This window comes from Eublepharis macularius, chromosome 12 (assembly GCF_028583425.1).
Source record: "Eublepharis macularius isolate TG4126 chromosome 12, MPM_Emac_v1.0, whole genome shotgun sequence".
In the NCBI taxonomy this organism is placed as follows: Eukaryota; Metazoa; Chordata; class Lepidosauria; order Squamata; family Eublepharidae; genus Eublepharis; species Eublepharis macularius.
In genome coordinates this window covers 76854490-76873268 of record NC_072801.1, presented here as the reverse complement: position 1 = coordinate 76873268, position 18779 = coordinate 76854490, and the positions used below count along the sequence as shown (strand labels likewise).

The 18779-nt window shown below is 47.4% G+C and overlaps 1 protein-coding gene across 1 annotated transcript; it reads left to right on the top strand.

Moving 5' to 3' along the window:
• The first annotated feature begins 168 nt into the window (after positions 1 to 168).
• Positions 169 to 18524, top strand: SLC22A17 (solute carrier family 22 member 17). Its single transcript, XM_054995697.1, has 10 exons — positions 169 to 277; positions 887 to 1237; positions 1947 to 2050; positions 4506 to 4660; positions 9294 to 9459; positions 11050 to 11183; positions 11424 to 11529; positions 13001 to 13224; positions 14881 to 14992; positions 16391 to 18524. Exons 2-10 carry the CDS (start codon positions 896 to 898, stop codon positions 16704 to 16706), a joined length of 1659 nt encoding a protein of 552 aa, XP_054851672.1. The 5' UTR covers positions 169 to 277; positions 887 to 895; the 3' UTR covers positions 16707 to 18524.
• Positions 18525 to 18779: the final 255 nt, after the last annotated feature.

The window sequence follows — 18779 nt, the reverse complement described above, 5'->3', positions numbered from 1 at the left end:
CGCTCCCCCACCCCGAGCGCAGCGCGCAGCCGACGCGCCAGGGCGCCTCCTCGGGCCGGCGCGGCTCCAGCGCCCGCCTCTCCGGACGACTGGCGGGGCGGGGAGGCCGCGGCGGGGCGGGGACAGCTGGCTCCTCCCCGGCCTGCGTCTGCGGCCGCCGGACTGGCCCCGTCAGCCTTCGCCTCGCCGAGCCCCGCGGCCGCTCCGTCCCGGCTCGCCTTCTGCCCATGGGGAGGCCGGAGCCCGCTGACGCGCCCTTGCCCGGCGGCGGCGCCTGGTGAGCCCCGGAGGGCCCCTTTGCGGCCCTGCCCCGCCTGCCCGCCTCCTCCTTGGGCGTCCTTCCCTCGCGGGAGCGCCCCTCCCGCCGCCGGGCCCCTCCACGCCCCCTTCGCCGGCCCGCCGGCCCTCGCCCTTCTTTTGTCCTCTCCCCTTTTGTTCCACGTCCCTCCTAGGGTTGCCAGATGCGGGAAGTTCTTGGAGGTTTAGGGGGAGTGCGGGGATTGGGGAGGAGAGGGACCTCAGTAGGGTAGAATGCCATGGAGCCCCCCCCCCCCAGCCAAGCTGCCATTTTCTCCTGGGGAACTAGTCTGTTGTCAATGCAGAACTCCAGGCTCCACCTGGAGGGTGGCAACCCAACCCCCACCTCTCTCACATGCACAGTTTGCCTCCTGCCACACACACCTCTTCTTCCATTGCCCCCTTGGCCAGTTGCTCTGGGCCTTCCTATCCAGCCCCTCCTTCCATTCATCTTGCTCTGGTTCTTTTCCTCCACTTCTTCCTTATTCCTTCCCCTCTTCATCCCTCGTCCCTGTTTGCTCCCCAGATTTTCTGCTGCCCCTCTTTTCATACCCCGAGTCGTAAATGAATTGTATCTCCTCTCTTGCAGACCCTGTCCATGGATACCAGCCCTCCGACGCCGGACCCCGGGGGCCCACGCAGGGACTTCTCTGCCTTGACCCCTGAACAGGGACCTCCGTCCTTCGAATGGCTGCTGGGGCGGCTGGGGGCGGGGGGGCGGCGCCAGCGCCTCCTGCTGGCCCTGAGCTGCTTGCCCTGCCTCCTCTTGGGACTGGGGCTGGGGTCGGATGCCTTGTTCACTTTGACGCCCTCCCTCCACTGTCGAGAGCCCAACAGCACCAGGCTACCCCTGAATGACACCGATATTTGCCATGACCTACGCTGCCAAGACTGGGACTACGGGGGACTCCCGGCCCTCACCAGCAGCCCAGTTACAGAGGTGAGCACTTGTCCCCTGCTCTTATGTCTCCTCCTTCTGCTCTTGTCTCTGCTGGTATTCCCTTCATGAGTGCTCCTGAACCCCTGCGAATTTCCACCATTGCATTCCTTCACTCCAGCACACAGAGATCCATTTGATTCTAGGCCTGAGCATCTTTATGCTGCCAGGGCGAAGTCTTGGACTAAATGATGTAATCATAAAGACAACAGTGCCTCTGAGCATGCATAGAGTGCCTTTTTTGGAATGGGTTCACTGGCAAATTGGAACCCAACACCTCCCCTCTTATTTGATACCGGCTGCTACACCTGTACTGTAACCACTCTACACTTTTGCCTAGGCTTTAATTGGTTGGCCAGAACCTGATTTCCAAGCTTTGAAACCTGTGAGTAGCATTGATGTTAAGGATACCTCTGAAAATAATCAGAGAGCATTGCTCCATCCACCTCTAATTCAGTAACTGATATCTAGGAGATGGGGGTTCCAGGTCACCTTCTTTGCCCATCTATTCATTTATTTACGTTATTTATAGTCTGCTTTTCCCACTGAGGGTCAAGGCAAATTTAACAATTTTAACAGTTTTAATTTAACAGTTAGTGCTCATCTTCTAGCATGCTTCAAGGGCCCTTGTGTCTCACGGTTCTTCTATGCTCCATCCCAAATGCAGAGCCATTGGCTGTTCTGTTACCTGCAGTTCTCTCTGTCTCTGCAGTGGTCCCTGGTTTGTTTCCGAGGCTGGGCCGTCCCGCTGGAGCAGCTCTGTTTTCTGCTGGGCTTCGCTGCCGGGGCCCTGGTGCTTGGCCACCTGGCAGACAGGTGAGTTGGAGGGCGGGGCAGGTGTGGGGAGATGGCAGCAGCCAGGTCAGGAATTGATGCTTTAGGCAAGGAGGAGACGTCAGAACCCCAGGGGAACAGAAGAGCAAACTTCATTTTTGCTTCCCTGGAGCTTAATCATGTAATTCACTATGACAGGAACTAAAAAGAGCAAGAGTCCAGTAGCACCTGTAAGACTGACAAAATTTGTGGCGGGATATGAGCTTCTTCAGATACAGCTAGATAGGAATTGGGATAGAAATTGTTCTCCATATTTCTTAAAATGGCAAGAGGTAAATAGAACATTTCATGTTTGAATGTTATGTTTTAGTTCCTAGTGGCTTAATTTTCTCTTAATGACATTTGTGTTTATCTTAAAACTAGCCTTTAAAAACATCACTAAAGAGCATATTTTTTTCATCAGAGTTCACTTTTTGAATTTTCAGCATCCTCAGATTTCACTTTAAATGTGACTCTTTAAAGGAGGGACAGGAGATCACAAATATTCAAATTTGCTGATTGCAATGAACATAATAGTAAAGTATACAAAATCAAAAAGAGTCCAGTAGTACCTTTAAGACTAACCAACTTTATTGTAGCACAACTTTATTGTAGCACAACTTTATGCTACAATAAAGTTGGTTAGTCTTAAAGGTGCTACTGGACTCTTTTTGATTTTGCTGCTACAGACTAACACGGCTAACTCCTCTGCAGTAGTAAAGTATGAACGTGTCTAATTGAAGCCTTCATTTAAAAGGAAAGCATTCCTAACGGATATTCAAAGAAATCCGAGGTCAAAAACCCAAACCCCTGTTATAATTTGAGCATTCGTTCCTCGCAATGTTGTTTCAGCTCTAAATGGGACACCTGCTACGCCTGCACTTGCCATTTTTTTAAAAGTTGGAAAGTGTTAAAAAAACAAGTTCCGTTCAAGTAGCTTGCTCTCCTCACTAACTGTTGAACAAGTTGCTGTGTCTCAAAAATTATATTGCAGAGCTCGGAAAAGTAGAGAGGAGGGCAGCTTTTCCTCTGAGAAAAGGCTGAAGGGTCTGGGACTTTTCAGTTTAGAAAAGAGACACCTAGGAGGGGGCACGGTACGGCTTTTTAAAATTATGCACAGTGTAGAGAAAGTGGACAGAAAGAACTTTTCCTTTAGTTTATGTATTATATTTATATTCCGCACTCCCTGCAGAACAGGTTCAGAGTGGATCACGTCAGGATATAAAAACAAGGTAGCATAATAAAAAGAATTCCAGTTAATAAAACCCAGTGGCACTCACACTGCACCATCCCTCCACAACCAAAGCCTGTGGGGTGGGTGGCAAACTGATAGATATTATCAGGGGTTATTTCGTCGAAAAAGAGCTGGAGGAACTCATTAGCATAACTCATTAGCATATGCCACGCCTCTTGCCAGCACCGGAAGTGTGTCGTTAGAATAGCTGATTTGCATATGCCACACCCCCTGACATCACCTATCCTGGCTGTTTTGGACCCAATCCTGGCCACTCAGGGCCGAAATTTGGCCCAAAATGGCAAATGGCTGAAAAGGGCCCCAAAATGGTCAGGATCGGGCCACTGCTGAGCGGGAGAGTGATCCACCATCCGTCAGAGGCTCGATCTGGGCTGTTTCGGCCCCAATCCAGGCTGGAACGGGCCCAAAATGGCTGAGTCAGGTGGGCGGGGCCACCTGTCATGTGACCTCTTTGGGGAACTGCTGGAACTGTGTTCCGGCGCGTTCCCCCTCGAAATGAGCCCTGGATATTATATATATTGAAGATGACACTCAAATAAACTGATGCACTTCAACAATTTAGCCAAAGTGCCTACCTAACAAGGTAGGCACCCACATTTATATCTTCTCACACAGAGAATCAAAATGAAAATTGTTTCCAATAACAAGATAGTTTTCGTAAGACAAGCAAGCTTAAGTCAGTAAACTCCTGAAGAGTTAGCAGTGATTTCTAGAAGTTGGCCGGTCATATAAATTACAAAAGGATAACAGCGAACACTTCTTTGGCTCCTCTTGTTATCTTTTGGAAAACTAGAAGAGTAGAATCATGAATTGATAAGAGGAGTACTAAGAAAACAAGGTTACAACATCCAAGGTTTCCTTGCAGTCATATCTGTTATTAAGTCAAAACACGCCCCTGTCCCACTATCTCTTCCTATGTTGTAATTTCTAAAGGAGAGCGGAAGTATGAATGTGGGTAAGAGGGTACTGAGAACAAGGCAGGCAAGACTCACTTTTATCGTGGCCTTGTTCGAGAATTAAACTTAATAGGGGATTGAAAATCGAAGCTATGCCCTTAGAAGAAAATCCCTTAACGCTTTTCTGTGTGGCTTGCCCCCTCCACAGGCAAGACGAAACGAGTAGAAAGCAGGGACATCTCTGGCTCGGAAGGGTTGTGAAGGAAGGCTAGAATGGGATGCGGAGTAACGTCTCCTTCTTTTCCAGCGTGGGACGGCGTGGGACTCTTCTCCTGGCGCTTGCTCTGGGCTGCCCAGCTGGGATCTTGGCTGCGTTTGCCGCTTCTCCCTCCGTCTTCATGCTGGGCCGTTGCCTCTGGGGGGCGCTCTTGGGTGGCATGCAGCTTGCCCTGTACCTTAGCCGTGAGTAACCCGATTGTAATGATTCCAAGTAAATGGGTGGGTGTGTCTTCAAATGCTTGGTTTGAGCTAGGTGAAGAGTGGGGGTGAAAGAGAGGGATGAGTGAGTGATGTGATCGGTTGATGACTGAGAGGGTGGGCTGAGTGAAGGCAGTTTTGAGACTGGCAGGGCAGAGAGCAAAGTAGCAGTCAGAAGAAAGCAGGCTGGCTGTGTGCTGCCTGAATATGTTGAAATCTTTATGAGAGAAATATGATCTGTGTGGAACCTGAACTGAGCATGTTTGTGATGGATGTAGATTTGGAGGGTTTTTATATACTTATTTTTATATACTAAACCTATGCTTTTTCAGTATTACATCCTTTGCACTTTTTCTATGCTCAGGAGCCAAAGTAGTACTTGTAATGTAACCTGTAAGAATTTGACACTTGAAACAAGAAGACTTGAAACTCTGTAAGAACTGATATACTGCTTTTAGGGCTGCACTTATATTATATGTTATATTATTCTATAGATTCCAATAGAAATCCGTACCAGAGAGCCTTTTGTAGAAAACTGATTTGATGCAGCAAGCTGGTTTTGGCCACCTGTGGTATTATCTTCCTTAAAGCTGATAAGAAACTCAGGAAAAGGGCACGAATAGGAAAACATCCCTTCCTATCCACCAGATTGAGACTCATTGGCGCCCTTGAAAGTATTATGCCAAGAAGAAAGTAGGTAAAAGGTTAGACAGTGTCCTTCCAAAATGAGGGCAGAGAAAAAAAAAACTGTGAAGACTGGAATTCCCCCAAATAGAGAGGCCAGCCCAGAATTGCATCTTCAAATTAGAACTGACCCTAGATATGTTACGAGCCAATAAGATATCAAATATTAGAATACTGTAATATTGTTATGATTATCTGAAAGTATTAATTGCCTGTATTTCTATTGTAATTTTGGTGAGCTCAGGACACAAGGAGACCACCTACTCCTGTGAAAATAGGCTCCTCCATTGTTTAAATTAAACAATCATATATTGCTTCATTCTACAGGACTCCATGGTGTGTGTCTCTTATTGTGATTGGCGAGAGGGACACCTAAGGCACAAGTTTGTGCATAACATTTGTGAAAGGACACTCAGTCAGGGAAAGAGAGGCCAGCTGTGTGCTGCCTGAGCAGGTTTCATATTTCTGTGAATAGGAGTCAGAGAAAGAGAGGCTAGCTGTGTGCTGCCTATATTTGAAGTATTTGTGAGAGAACTATTGAGTCTAGTGAAGGAGGCTGTGTGTGAAGCCTTAGAAGAGATCGGTGTGAATGAGTTTATAGGAAGTAAGTTTAAGAACTAAGAACTACTTTTATGAAACCAATATGCTTCTTGAAAAATAAACATTTATTTTGTTTTGTTATATCCCAGAGGAGCTGTCATTGCTATATCCCATTCATATCCTAAGGGCCACATAGAACCACGAAGGAGGCTGACGCTTAAACACGTTACCAAAGGGGAAATTTGAATAAAATATTTTGGAATAATATATTCCTGGTGGCAGCAAACTACCCAGAGGGTGTAAGGGGAAGATTAAAAGAAAAATCTACCCCAAAGAAAGTACAGGTCATAACACCAATCTTTTGCATGATCTGGGCTGAAAAGCTGGATCGACCAGTGGGGTGTATATGATCTGTTCTGACCATGATCCGTTGGGTGGGGATGTGAGACTTCTGTCATGAGAATCCCATGTGACTACTTTGAAAAAGAATTTGGAAACCGGGGTGGGGGGTGGGGGGATGCACCAGATTACCCGGTTTGGTCACATTTGGAAATTTGCTTCTTGAAAAAGAGTCAAGGACCAATTTGGGCTTTTTTGAATGCAGCATTCCAGTTCTGGAGTTTCTCTGGAAGGCACCTTATATTGTACTGCCCTTTGAAGGCTATTTCTGTTGTATGAATTTTGTATTGATTGGTATTTTTTTACAAACTGATTCTGCACCTTTTGATATAATATCCTACTATATAATTCCCTTAGCGGGTTCTGACGACTCACATTGATGCTGGTGCGCCTGCGCGGGGCGCACCAGCATAAAAGCGTGCCGGGCAGGCCGCTTTCAGAGGGCGCTGCTCGATGCCGTGGGCTTCGTTGGAGGGCCGAGGCGGTGGCGCAGGAAGGGCGGCTCCTCTCAGCCCTTGCACGGCGGCAGCGCTCCTCTCAGCCCTTCCCGTGGCGGCGCAGGAAGGGCGGCGCGCCAGCAAGCCCCGGGGGAGCCACGGCGGGAGAGAAGCCCACCACCCTCTGACCCCCGCCGGAGCTGAGCCACGCTGCTTTCTGCAGGGACGGGGCGAGGGCGAAGTGCTCGCTGCCGCGTCAGCCCCACAGGAGCCGGGCGCGCCGCTCTGCAAAGACTCGGGGCCTTGCATGGCGGCGGCACTCCTCTCGTGGTGTCTTGCCCCAGGTCCGAGGAGAACGGCGCGCCACGGCTCCAGGGGTGTCGCAGGGCAGTGGTGCTCCACTCTCCTCGGGCCCGGGGAAAGGCGGCGCAAGTGGAGTGCTGCCTCCCTGCAAGGCCCCTGGAGCCGCGGCGCTCTACTCTCCGATCCAAACCCCCATTGCCTCCCTCCCTGCCTTTCCTCCCCACACCCCACCTGCCTCATCCCTCCCCAAAACCCGTTTCCTCCCTATCTGCCATTCCTCCCCACACCCCACCTGCCTCAGCCCTCTTCAAAACCCCATTGCCTCTCTAACTGCCTTTCCTCTCCACACCCCCACCTGCCTCTGACCCCTTCCCAACCCCCCCCCCCCGTTGCCTCCCTACCTGCCTTTCCTCTCCACACCCCACCTGGCTCTCAGCCCTCCCCAAAACCCCATTGTCTCCCTCCCTGCTTTTCCTCTCCCCACCCCCACCTGCCTCTCAGCCCTCCCCAAACCCCCATTGCCTCCCTATCTGCCATCCCTCTCCACACCCCTCCTGCCTCTCAGCCCTCCCCAGACCCCCCTTCCCCCCCCCACCTGCCAGCCCTTTCTAACCACACCCTCCCACCAGCCCTCCCCAGCCCCAGCTTTCTAGAGCCCGTTGTATTTATTTGCACAGCAGGCTCTGTTTCTAGTTGATTATATATTTGTGAATGGCCAAATTGCACTAGCACTTTATTGGTCTGAGATTCTCTGGTTGGACATAGGAATTTTGGATATGCAGTTACTAGCGCTCATCGAGGCTTATATAGCACCTTGAATTTCTTTAAAACATTCTCAGCCAAGCCTATTGTAAAAATGTGTTAGAGCATTACAGAATTTTGTTAGCTATAATAATTTCTTTGAGGACAAATTACATATATTTTTCAACAATTTATCTGAAGAAGTGAGCTGTGACTCATGAAAGTTCAGACTCTACGATATATTTTTCATACACTGTTACCTCTGTTTTTCTAAGTATTTCATTTGGATAATTTTAATTGATGTCTTAGTTAGTTTTCATGGCTCACTGCTTTGTTTTGACCTGTTTCTTTTTTATAATATTTTTTATTGTTTTTCAACACATATATATACAAACATGAGACAGTTATCATTTTACTTGTCGATATCTATTATCTATTTCTTTCTCTCTTATATTACATCTTATTACATCAATTGTGAGTTCTATTATGTCATTATACAGTTAATCTTAGTATCATACTTATGTTTACCGATTATAGTTATTTGTCATCCATTTGTAGGAGGGATCCCATGGTACAGAAAAATTTTCTTCCATTTGCCCTTTCATTAACAATGTTAATTTATCCATTTCCGCCATCTCCATTACCTTTGTTGTTAATTCTTCTTGCTGGGGGATTCTTTGTTATTCCCAATAGGTTGCTAATAAGATTCTAGCCACTGTTACTATATGGATTACTAAGTGTTCTTGCTCTCTCCTTATATCCAACATACAGTTTAATAGAAAAATTTCTGGTTTCAAAGGAATTGTTATCTGTAAGATATTTTGTAGTAACTTATGTACCATTATCCAATATCTATGCACTTCTTTGCAGGACCACCACATGTGGAAAAATGTCCTTATATCTTCTTTACATTTCCAACACTTATTTGATATATTTTTAAACATTTGAGCCAGTCTAACTGGCGTTAGATAACATCTATGGAACATCTTATATAAATTCTCTTTAAACACAGCAGATTTAGTTATTTTAACATTTACTTTCCATAGCTTACTCCACTGTACTTGGTCAATATCATTACCTAAATTCTGTATCCATAGTCTTTTACATTTCTCCACCCTATCATTTTCTTTCATTTCCATTAGGAAGATACACATTTTCTTTGTTTTGACCTGTTTCTGTGATACTCTTTTTTGCACACGTGATCCTAAACATAGCAAGTCGAGACAGCAGAAAAACTTTTGAGGCTGTGTCGATTAGGGGACAAGGATGAAAACTTTCAATCATAGGTTCATTAATTTTCAGTCGAGAGAGACTCTGGGATTCGGAAACTCTGAAAGTCCTGACTAAAGTTGCTCCACACTCACGTGCCGGCTTCCCCTTCCTTGTTTCACATCAGCTGAGAAGAAACTTAGAGAGACCTCTTCTTATGCTGTTTGCTGTTGGTGCTAATCCAGAATGTACTTTCTTTTTTCTTCCTCTCTGATTTCGACTTCTGTACTGCTTCCTCCTTCTAGGTTTGGAGCTCTGCTGTCCTCCACAGCGCTTGCCCGTCGCCATGGCGGGGGACCTGCTCCTGGTTGGAGGCCATTTCTTGCTCCTGGGGTTAGCCTTGGCTTGCGGCAGTTGGCGAGTTTTACAGGGAGTGATGGCGGCAGGGCTGGGCCTTTGCCTGCTGTACGGGTAAGGCAAAATGTCGTCCCGCCATCTCTTCTGAGCCCTTCCTCCGCATGGCTCTTCCTGCTCCAAAATTTCATAAATTCCTCCCACGAAAAAGTGCTCTCTGCTAACCTTAAATGCCATAAGTGCCGGATGAGGTGCACCCTGGTCTGGTACAGCAAGGGCACTGCTTGGATCCTGAGGTGCTCCGGAGGAAGTTAATTTAATTTAATTTAATTTAATTTATTATATTTATATTCCGCCCTCCCTGCTTTCGCAGGCTCAGGGCGGATAACAAATACAAACATGTTTAAAAACATTTAAAAACATTAAATAATACATTTAAAAACATTTTAAAACATTAAATATAACAATTCATGCTGCCCAGTGGTTCATACATGCCTCTGTGTTTGCATAGGGGTGATGGTTTAACCCCCCCTTCACGGGGGGGGGGGACGGGCACTGCCCGGCGTTAGCCATATGCCTGGCGGAATAGCTCTGTCTTACAGGCCCGGCGAAATGCAAGCAAATCTTGCCGGGCCCTTGTCTCGCAAGACAGAGCATTCCACCAGGTCGGGGCCAGGACTGAAAAGGCCCTGGCCCTGGTCGACGCCAGGCGGGCCTCCCTAGGGCCAGGGACACTTAAAAGATGTTTTCCGCCAGAGCGGAGAGTCCTCCGGGGCTCATATGGTGAGAGACGGTCCCTCAGATACGTCGGTCCCAGTCCGCGTAGGGCTTTGTAGGTTAACACCAAAACCTTGAACCTGATTCGGTACTCCACTGGCAGCCAATGCAGCTGGCGTAGCACCGGTGTAATATGCTCCCACACCGGTGCTCCAGCAATGACCCGCGCTGCTGCATTCTGTACCAGCTGTAACCGCCGGATCAGGCCCATGGGAAGCCCAGCGTAGAGCGCGTTACAGTAATCCAACCTAGAGGTGACCATTGCTTGGACCACTGTAGTCATGTCACGGGGAGACAAATAAGGGGCAAGCTGCCTGGCCTGCCGAAGATAATAAAAGGAAGACCTGGCAACTGCAGTGATCTGGTCCTCCATCTTCAAGGAGGAATCCAGAATCACCCCCAGGCTCCTAACCCTCGGGGCCAGGGTTGGGCATAACATTTTAATTAAAATTACTTCAGATCGCTGAACACAGATTAGACCAAGATGGGTAGCCATGTTAGTCTGCAGCAGTAAAAAGAGCAAGAGTCCAGTAGCACCTCTAAGACTAACAAAATTTGTGGTAGGGCATGAGCTTTCGTGAGTCACAGCTCACTTCTTCAGATACAGCTAGAATGTATCTGAAGAAGAAAGCTCTGACTCACGAAAGCTCATACTCTATCACAAATTTTGTTAGTCTTAGAGGTGCGACTGGACTCTTGTTCTTTTCATGACTTCCCTCCTCAGAGTTCTGAGTTATTGCTTTGTAAACTTAGCAGGCCGCAAAGAAGACCTCAGAACACAAGAGTGGTCTATCATGTCCTACCTGAAGGGCCCAGAGATCAAGGATTCCTCTTGCTATTTCCTCCTTGAGCTGGGAGGTTCTGTTCACTCATCGTGGCACATGTGGGTCACCTTCCAATAAGCTCTATTCTTTCACCCTTCCCCTTTAGCTGCCCTGGATTTTTTCCCGAATCGCCCCGTTGGCTCTTGGCCACTCGCCGAACTGCTCAGGCCCGTGAGATTTTGGTCGCTCTGGCTCAGGGCAGCAGTGCCCAGGAATCTGAGGCTCAAGAAGCTCTGGAAGGTGAGTCTCCAATCAAGCTGAAAGGGGTTTTTCTCTGCAGTGTTTGACTGGGAGCCTTTATGGTTTTAGAATAAAGCCCAGTGGAAGATCCGGTGCGGTTGCCATTTCTTCTAAAAATTTTAGATTAATTTTGTGTCAAGAAGTTGGTGCTGGTAGATGCTCCTCACTGACAAGAACTCCCTTTCTCTTTTCCTCCTCCCTCAATTTCCTTTGGTTTCTTCATCGCTGACTCTTCTCAAGAACTTGACAACGCCTGTCACCTCCCTGCTGCAGCCCAGATCTCACTCCGTGCCCTGCTGGGCTGCCGAAACATCTGGAAAAATATTCTCATTCTTGGTTTCACTACGTAAGTCCACCCCTACTTATCTCCTACCCCCCCCCCCCCCCCCAGAACTGGAAGACAGTAGGGAGAGGGAAGGCTATCGGCACTGTCTTGTAGCCTCCCCGTGTATTGTAATTATTAAAAGCTATCCCCCCTCCCTTTTCCTAAATTCAAGGCTGTTTGCAAATGTTGATTTTTAAAAAAACAATCAGCCAGACATCATATCAAGAGCATTTTCAAGCTGAAAACCCTTTTATTCTGTGCAAGAACATGGGAAGGAGTTGGCTTTTATCTCATCTTGGGGAACCAGTTCCAAAGGGCAAAGGCTACGATAGCTGAAGTCCTCGATCTGCCCACTGGCAACGTTACCCGGCTAAGGAGAGGCACCCCAAATAGAGCCTTGCGGGTAGACCTTCGCCGACGTGTGGGCTCACGTGGAAATGAGCCGTTTATGTGTTAGGGGTCCCAGCCTGTGACGGGCTTGAAGGTTATCTCCAGTACCTTGAATTGTACTCAGAAGCAGAGACCAGTTGGAAGTGGTCTCAGGGCACTGAGCCAGGTGAAAAGCAGGCAGCTGCAAACACACTGCGTTGTCTTTAAGGGTTGCTCTACAGAGAGCAAGTTAATAGCATTTGAGCCTGGAAATTCCTGATGCATGAATCAGCCAAGCAAGGTCAGGCCAGTCCAGAAATGAGGAGAGCCTTACCTCCAGGTGTAGGTGGCAAAGGCAGTCCTACAAACATGGGAGAGAGGGCAGCAGGGGTGCAAATAAAGAGGAGGTTCCTTCTCTTGCAAATGAGCACTCCATAGGAAAGCTTTGCAAGGACTTTGCAAATATTGGTTCATAAATCTGGTATTAACCTATAAAGCCCTATGCGGACTGGGACCGGCGTATCTGCGGGACCACCTCTCTCTATATGAGCCCCAGAGGACACTTCGATCCAGCGACAAACAGCTGTTAATGGTCCCTGGCCCCAGGGAGGCCCGCCTAGCATCGACCAGGGCCAGGGCCTTTTTGGTCCTGGCTCCAACCTGGTGGAACGCTCTGTCTAAAGAGACTAGGGCCCGGCTGGATTTGTTATCTTTTCGCCGGGCCTGCAAGATGGAGCTGTTCCGCCAGGTGTATGGTTGATGCTGGTTGGGCCTCCCCACCGGCCGACTAGAGGAAAACATGCCCCCCTACCCACCCAGCCTGTTAAATACTTTGGAGATGGTTGGGTGGTGGTCACTGGAGAAGTCTGCTGCTGTGTGTTTTAAACATTTATGTGGTTTTATTGGTTTTAAAGTTATATGTATTTTAAATTACTATACTGATTGTAATCCGCTCTGAGTCTGCTGATGCGGGGAGGGCGGAATATAAATTGGATTAAATAAATAAATAAATTAGAACAAGTTGTCCAAATCCTAAACACAGAAGAACTTGCTATGTTGGGAAATGTGGTCCAGTGAAATCATGGGCTTGCCAGACTCCTGACGTAACTTGGTGTCCTTGCAGGTTCATAGCTCATGCCATTCGCCACTGTTACAAAATGGCCTGGGGATCTCTGCAGGGTCCACGCGCTGAGTTCTACCTCTCGTATCTGTTGTCGACTGGCAGCGCGGGCCTGGCCTGCCTCTTCCTGTGCTTGACTGTTGACCGGTACGGCCGTCGTGGGATCTTGCTGCTCACGACCACGTTGACGGGCATCGCTTCCCTTATCTTGCTGGGCCTGGAAGAGTGTAAGAGCGTGCCGGTCTCACTCGATCAGCATTCCCAGGACACATACCAAAAGATGCTAGAGACAGTAGCCGAGACCATCAGCAGACCCGTGAAAGTCATGGAACGTGGCAGGCACACACTAACGCGGCTGGTCTGTTGCCGTGTCCAGGGGATAGCAGCAAAAAAAGAGAGTAAAAAGTGGTATTTACAAAGTAGGTATAGCAGCAATGACCACGTACTAGCCTTGCTAACAGTCGCAATGTATTTACTAATACAATACATAATTGTCTGGTCCTCCGACAGCAATTATTGGATGATGGTTGTTGTGGGTTTTCCGGGCTGTATTGCCGTGGTCTTGGCATTGTAGTTCCTGACGTTTCGCCAGCAGCTGTGGCTGGCATCTTCAGAGGTGTAGCACCAAAAGACAGAGATCTCTCAGTGTCAAAACTGTCTTTCAGTGCTAGACACTCAGTTTTGACACTGAGAGATCTCTGTCTTTTGGTGCTACACCTCTGAAGATGCCAGCCACAGCTGCTGGCGAAACGTCAGGAACTACAATGCCAAGACCACGGCAATACAGCCCGGAAAACCCACAACAACCATCGTTCTCCGGCCGTGAAAGCCTTCGACAATACATCAGTTATTGGATGGTTTTTGTGAAGAAGTATCTATGAATAAGATTAATGAACTTATAACCTCTGTGTGATGTTTGACAAAGATTATATGAAACGGGTCACATGAGGATCTAGATAATCCATCAGAGGACCAGACCTTTGTTTTTGGATTCCACACAGCAAGTACATACAACAAGGATTGACGTTGTTTTATTGGACATTCTCACTCACTAATTGGACTTTTGCTATCCAGGACCTGTGGAATACAAATACACTGGGTTGTTACTATGCACTTGCACTATAATAGATGTATGTGCAATGAATTCATGTAGCAATTGGTAGCACCAGCACTTTATTATCTTGAGGCACCTGCGTTTTAGCAATTGTATGAATGGTTTTCCACATGTGAAGTGTAGAATGAATTGTATTGTCTATTGTATTGATAACTGTTCATTGTACATGCATTTTACTGTGTACTCAGTTTATCTATTGTATTAGTAAATACATTGTGACTGTTAGCAAGGCTAGTACGTGTCCAGGGGATATGCAGGCCAAACACATTCACAGCACTGCTTTGACATGCGCCCAAGAAAGCAACATACAAAGACCCTCACCAATGAAATTTCAAAAACAGTCTGAGAACCCCGCAGGGACCTCCTGCAGTGGAGTAATTCCAACACATATTGAAACAACTTGGATGACTCAGTAGGGCTGAGGTGCATTCACTCACACAGCTGGCCGAGCGCACGACAACACAGCAACCTGCAGGCAAGCAGGTAGAACAGCAGATCTCGGGGTCTAGGGTTGGACCTACCATGAGGTAGAGTGAGGCAGTCACCTCCGTCAAGAGTTTCATTGCTCTAAAGGGGCAGTGACTTCTCATTTTTTTTTTACTTCTGTAAAATGTGTTTACAGCGGGTTTTTTTAGTAGAAAAGTAGGCCTTTTATAAATAAATAGGAACTTTCCCCGTCACATTGTAAAATATTTTGGACTAGACCTGATCCGGACTAGGCCTTTCTGCACATTTCTCTAATACTCTTTCTTCTCCCTTTGCGTCTCAGATCTCAACCATGCCGCAGTGGTAACGTTCTCCATCCTTGGCCTATTCTCCTCCCATGCTGCAGGGTCTCTCAGTATCTTCTTTGCCTCTGAAGTTATCCCCACCATTATTAGGTAAGATGTGGGTCCGCATGAAGGAGGAATTAACAAACCAAGCTTTAAAATTCTAGCCTACGTTCTCCCTCACCTACCTACCTGTTCTGCTTTATTTGAGGCTTCTGTTGGAAGCTCATGAGCTTGTAGCATCTCTCCATTTTTTTTCAAAGTTCACATTCTCATGTTGCAAAAATGCACTGCCCTGCTTTTGTCACTTGCCCATTGACTGCAAAGTCCTGGGCTGTTGATTCCCTCATTGCCTTCTTTCTCCCACTTCTGTGTCTTCTCACACTTTTTGGTCCCACCAACTCATTTGTGCCCTCCTGGTGAGGCGCAGTGGTTAGAGTGTAGGTCTAGGACCTGGGATGAGCACGTTCAAACCCCTCACTTAAGCATGGAACCTTTGCCAGGTGACCTTGGGCCCACCACAAACTCTCGGCCTAAAATGCAAGATTGTTGTTGTGAAGATTGAGTGGAGAAGGAGGAAATGATGTGAAGATCTACTTTGGGTCCTTGAGCAGGGAGGAAAAAAGCGAGATACAAACTTTGAAAAATGGCTCCAGACCATGGCTGTATTTTTTCCCTGGCATTTCGTGCTGGAATTGGGAGCAGAAATTAGCTGGAATTACAATGGCTGTAGGCAGTAGGCAGAAAAAAAGAAGAACCAGGTGCAAGGTGAAAGGATTTATTGAAGTTTTTCAGATCCCTACCATTTTGTTTTAGGCCTTGTTATAAAAAACATGAAAACATGGTTTGACAAATTAGAACAATTATATTGTAAGGTTAGAAACTTTAAAATGTAATACACAGATACCCATCTGAGCATGTTACAGGTTTGCCTTAAGAAGTGTCTATAGCAACATCCACAAATGTAACTATTTGTTATTTCCAAAATGGAAGGAACACAAAAATATTTGCGTACATAATTCAAAATAGAGTGGTAAGAACCAATATGATAACATACCTTCTATGGAGTATTTTAAGTTTCACCTTGAGCAATGAAATGAATAAGATAGAGCCACCTGTATCTTATAGCCAGGTATGATGCAATGTATCCTTAGATCTTAAAGGACCAGTGATTTTTTAAAAAGGGCTTAGTCACCATGACCAGGCCCTGACCTGGATAGTCCAGGAGAACCCGATCTCATCGGATCTCAGAACTAAGCAGGGTCGGTCTGGGTTAGTAATTGGATGAGAGACCTCCAAAGACGACCAGGATTGCAGAGGCAGGCAATGGCAAACCACTTCTGTTAGTCTCTTGCCATGAAAACCCAGCCAGGGGTCACCATAAGTCATGTAAAGGAGGATATAGGCTCTCATTTAGCAGAAATCCGCATCATGGCCACTGGTGTGTGCATTTTTTTAACAAAAAACCTCATTCTGAATTGTGTCACCAAGACTCTTCTTTCTTTGCAGGGGGAAGGGCCTTGGCGTAATCCTATCATTGGCGTCACTAGGTGGCCTCAGTGCCCCTCTGTTGTGGTGGCGAGAACAGCACGGCTCATTCCTTCAGCACATTGTGTTGGCATCGTTCAACATCTTGGCCCTCCTTTGCCTGATGCTGCTACCGGAGAGCAAGCGCAAGGCCTTGCCTGAAAGCTTACGGGATGGAGAACTTTACCGGAGACCTTCGCTGCTCCGCCGGGCCGGGGGATGCGAAAGTCGGGGGACCGAGGAGGCAACTCGCCGTGATGACGTGCCCCTGCTCTCTACACCAAACCCTGCTAGTTGATGTACCCACCATGCCTTCTATGTGCCAGGGCCAACGTTGAGTGGCTATTCCATATCTAGATTTTGGGCCTAGCGTGAGAGTTCTCAGCCAGGCCTCAACTGAGCCAGTTTAGGGGCTGGCAAGCAAGGCTAAAGAAAGGGCAGCTGGAGCGAGCCCCCCTTCCGTTTTCTGTTTCTGGTGTTGCATATGCGACAGTGTAGTGCCAAAATCTCTCCTGTGAGAGGTTTTTCGCTTGCAGATGCCACTTTCACATCCCACCAATGTCAGAAAAAGAAGGGAGGGCTGGGAACTTAGGTTTCCTCTGTAAACATACTAACGGCCTTTTCCTGCCAGTCTAAGTTCTGGTGCCAGAGATTTAACTGCTCACCTTTATATTTGGTGTTGAGGGCTAGGCCTGCATCAACAATATGGTTCCAGCTCCTGCAGTGTGGAGGGCAGGGAGAACACCCCTCAGCCCCCTTTTTCAGTGTGAAACGTTTTCTCATTCCATAACCAAGATCTTTTTTCCTAGTTCCCCACACCCTCCATATGAACAGATGCCTGATTCTCCATTTTAACAGCTCTTTGAGAGGCAGAAATTGAACAGGTGAGCCCTTGCTTCACTGAATTTCTGCCTGTCCAAGATCTGAAAGACACGGAAGTCCTGTCACAAAAAAATGTTGATTCCCTCTTTGGGGTCATCGGAACAAAAACTGCAGCCCGTCCATTGATTTTCCTACAGCCACCTGGCTATTAGTCGTGCTCACCAACCCATCTTGGGGCACGTGGCGTTTTATAAAAGAACATTGTGCTGCACACCAGGCCCTAGGTTGTTGTCCCTGGTAGACGCGTAACTTTTTAGAGATAGCCTGACCCCTGAGATGGCTGACCATCAACTTGGACTGAGTTGGTTTTGTTCCCATTTTACAGAGCAGGAAACCGAGGCAGAGAGAGAGAAAGGGAGACGGTGTTCCGTTAGTTCAACCCAGGGTCAAGCTTTCAAGCTATGCACTACATTATGTTTACTAAGGATCACTTTTATAGCAATTTTCTGCGTGCCAAGGGCTTTTCACGTCTTTGTGTTCCCTCCACAGAGGGTCTCTTGAGACTAATGATTTCTGAACTGGGCTAAACAAGGGCTCAGGCAGATAACACGGGACTGCCTTAAAGTGCTTTTGTCTTCTGAATTCTCTGTGGTCCACTGAAAATTTGGTTTATGTGCCCCCACCCCCCAAGACATGTCAATCCCATGATTATCTGTTGCTCCACCTGGCCACTTAGCCAAAACCATCCATCTCCTCTTACAGTTGTACAGCTGGCAGAAAGTATGCAAGTATGTATTTCCTCAGCCTCAGGCTGTGAAAAGCTGATTCCTGTTGAATTTCTGACACTGCAGTTAAAGGCCCTGGGAAAGCAGCAGCCCTTTTCAGAACACTGGGGAGGAGGGAATGCCCCCCCATTTTAACAGGCATACAATAAATATACAATAAATGTTATGCCACACACAGATGGTGCCCCAAGAGAATGCCCTGGTGGCATGGTTGCAGGTCAGTCCCACCAGCTTAAATCGCTCCTTCCCAACTTCATCAGGGACTTCTTCATATTTTTATGTCACCAAATGGAGACCGTCCCCACAAAGCAAGAAGAAGACTACAGCAACGGACTCCACCGCACCCCAGGACCCTTCCAAACGCAATCCTCCCCCCCACCTCTGGCTGCTTTTGACTTTAAAGGGAAACATTACAAACTGTTACAATGGAAAATATAGATTAAAAGGAAAACTTCTCAAGAACTTTGATTTCCCACCAGAACGTTTTACTATTCTTGACCTCCCACACTGAGCCAGGAGGGTTTTCTCGAGGCCAGAGGCTGCTGCAGAGGTGCAGTTTCTCCATAAAATTTGCATTCATGCATGAATGAGAAATCACAGTATACCATGCTTTCCAGTCAGTGTGAGAATCCCGTAGGGCTGCAGTTTCACTAAACAAATATTGCAAGCAAGTAGCATCACATTTCAGCGTCTGTATTTTAAAAAAAGGATTGAGTTGTGTTGAAAAGCTTCAGAGGAGTTAGCCGTGTTAGCCTGTAGTTGCA

Bases quoted from the DNA above. Each gene is read 5' to 3' on its own strand.
- SLC22A17 (XM_054995697.1), top strand. From the start codon at position 896: ATGGATACCAGCCCTCCGACGCCGGACCCCGGGGGCCCACGCAGGGAC. The intron at 2,051-4,505 runs GTGAGTTGGAGG...CTTCTTTTCCAG, and splicing joins CTTGGCCACCTGGCAGACAG to CGTGGGACGGCGTGGGACTC. The intron at 11,530-13,000 runs GTAAGTCCACCC...GTGTCCTTGCAG, and splicing joins CTCATTCTTGGTTTCACTAC to GTTCATAGCTCATGCCATTC.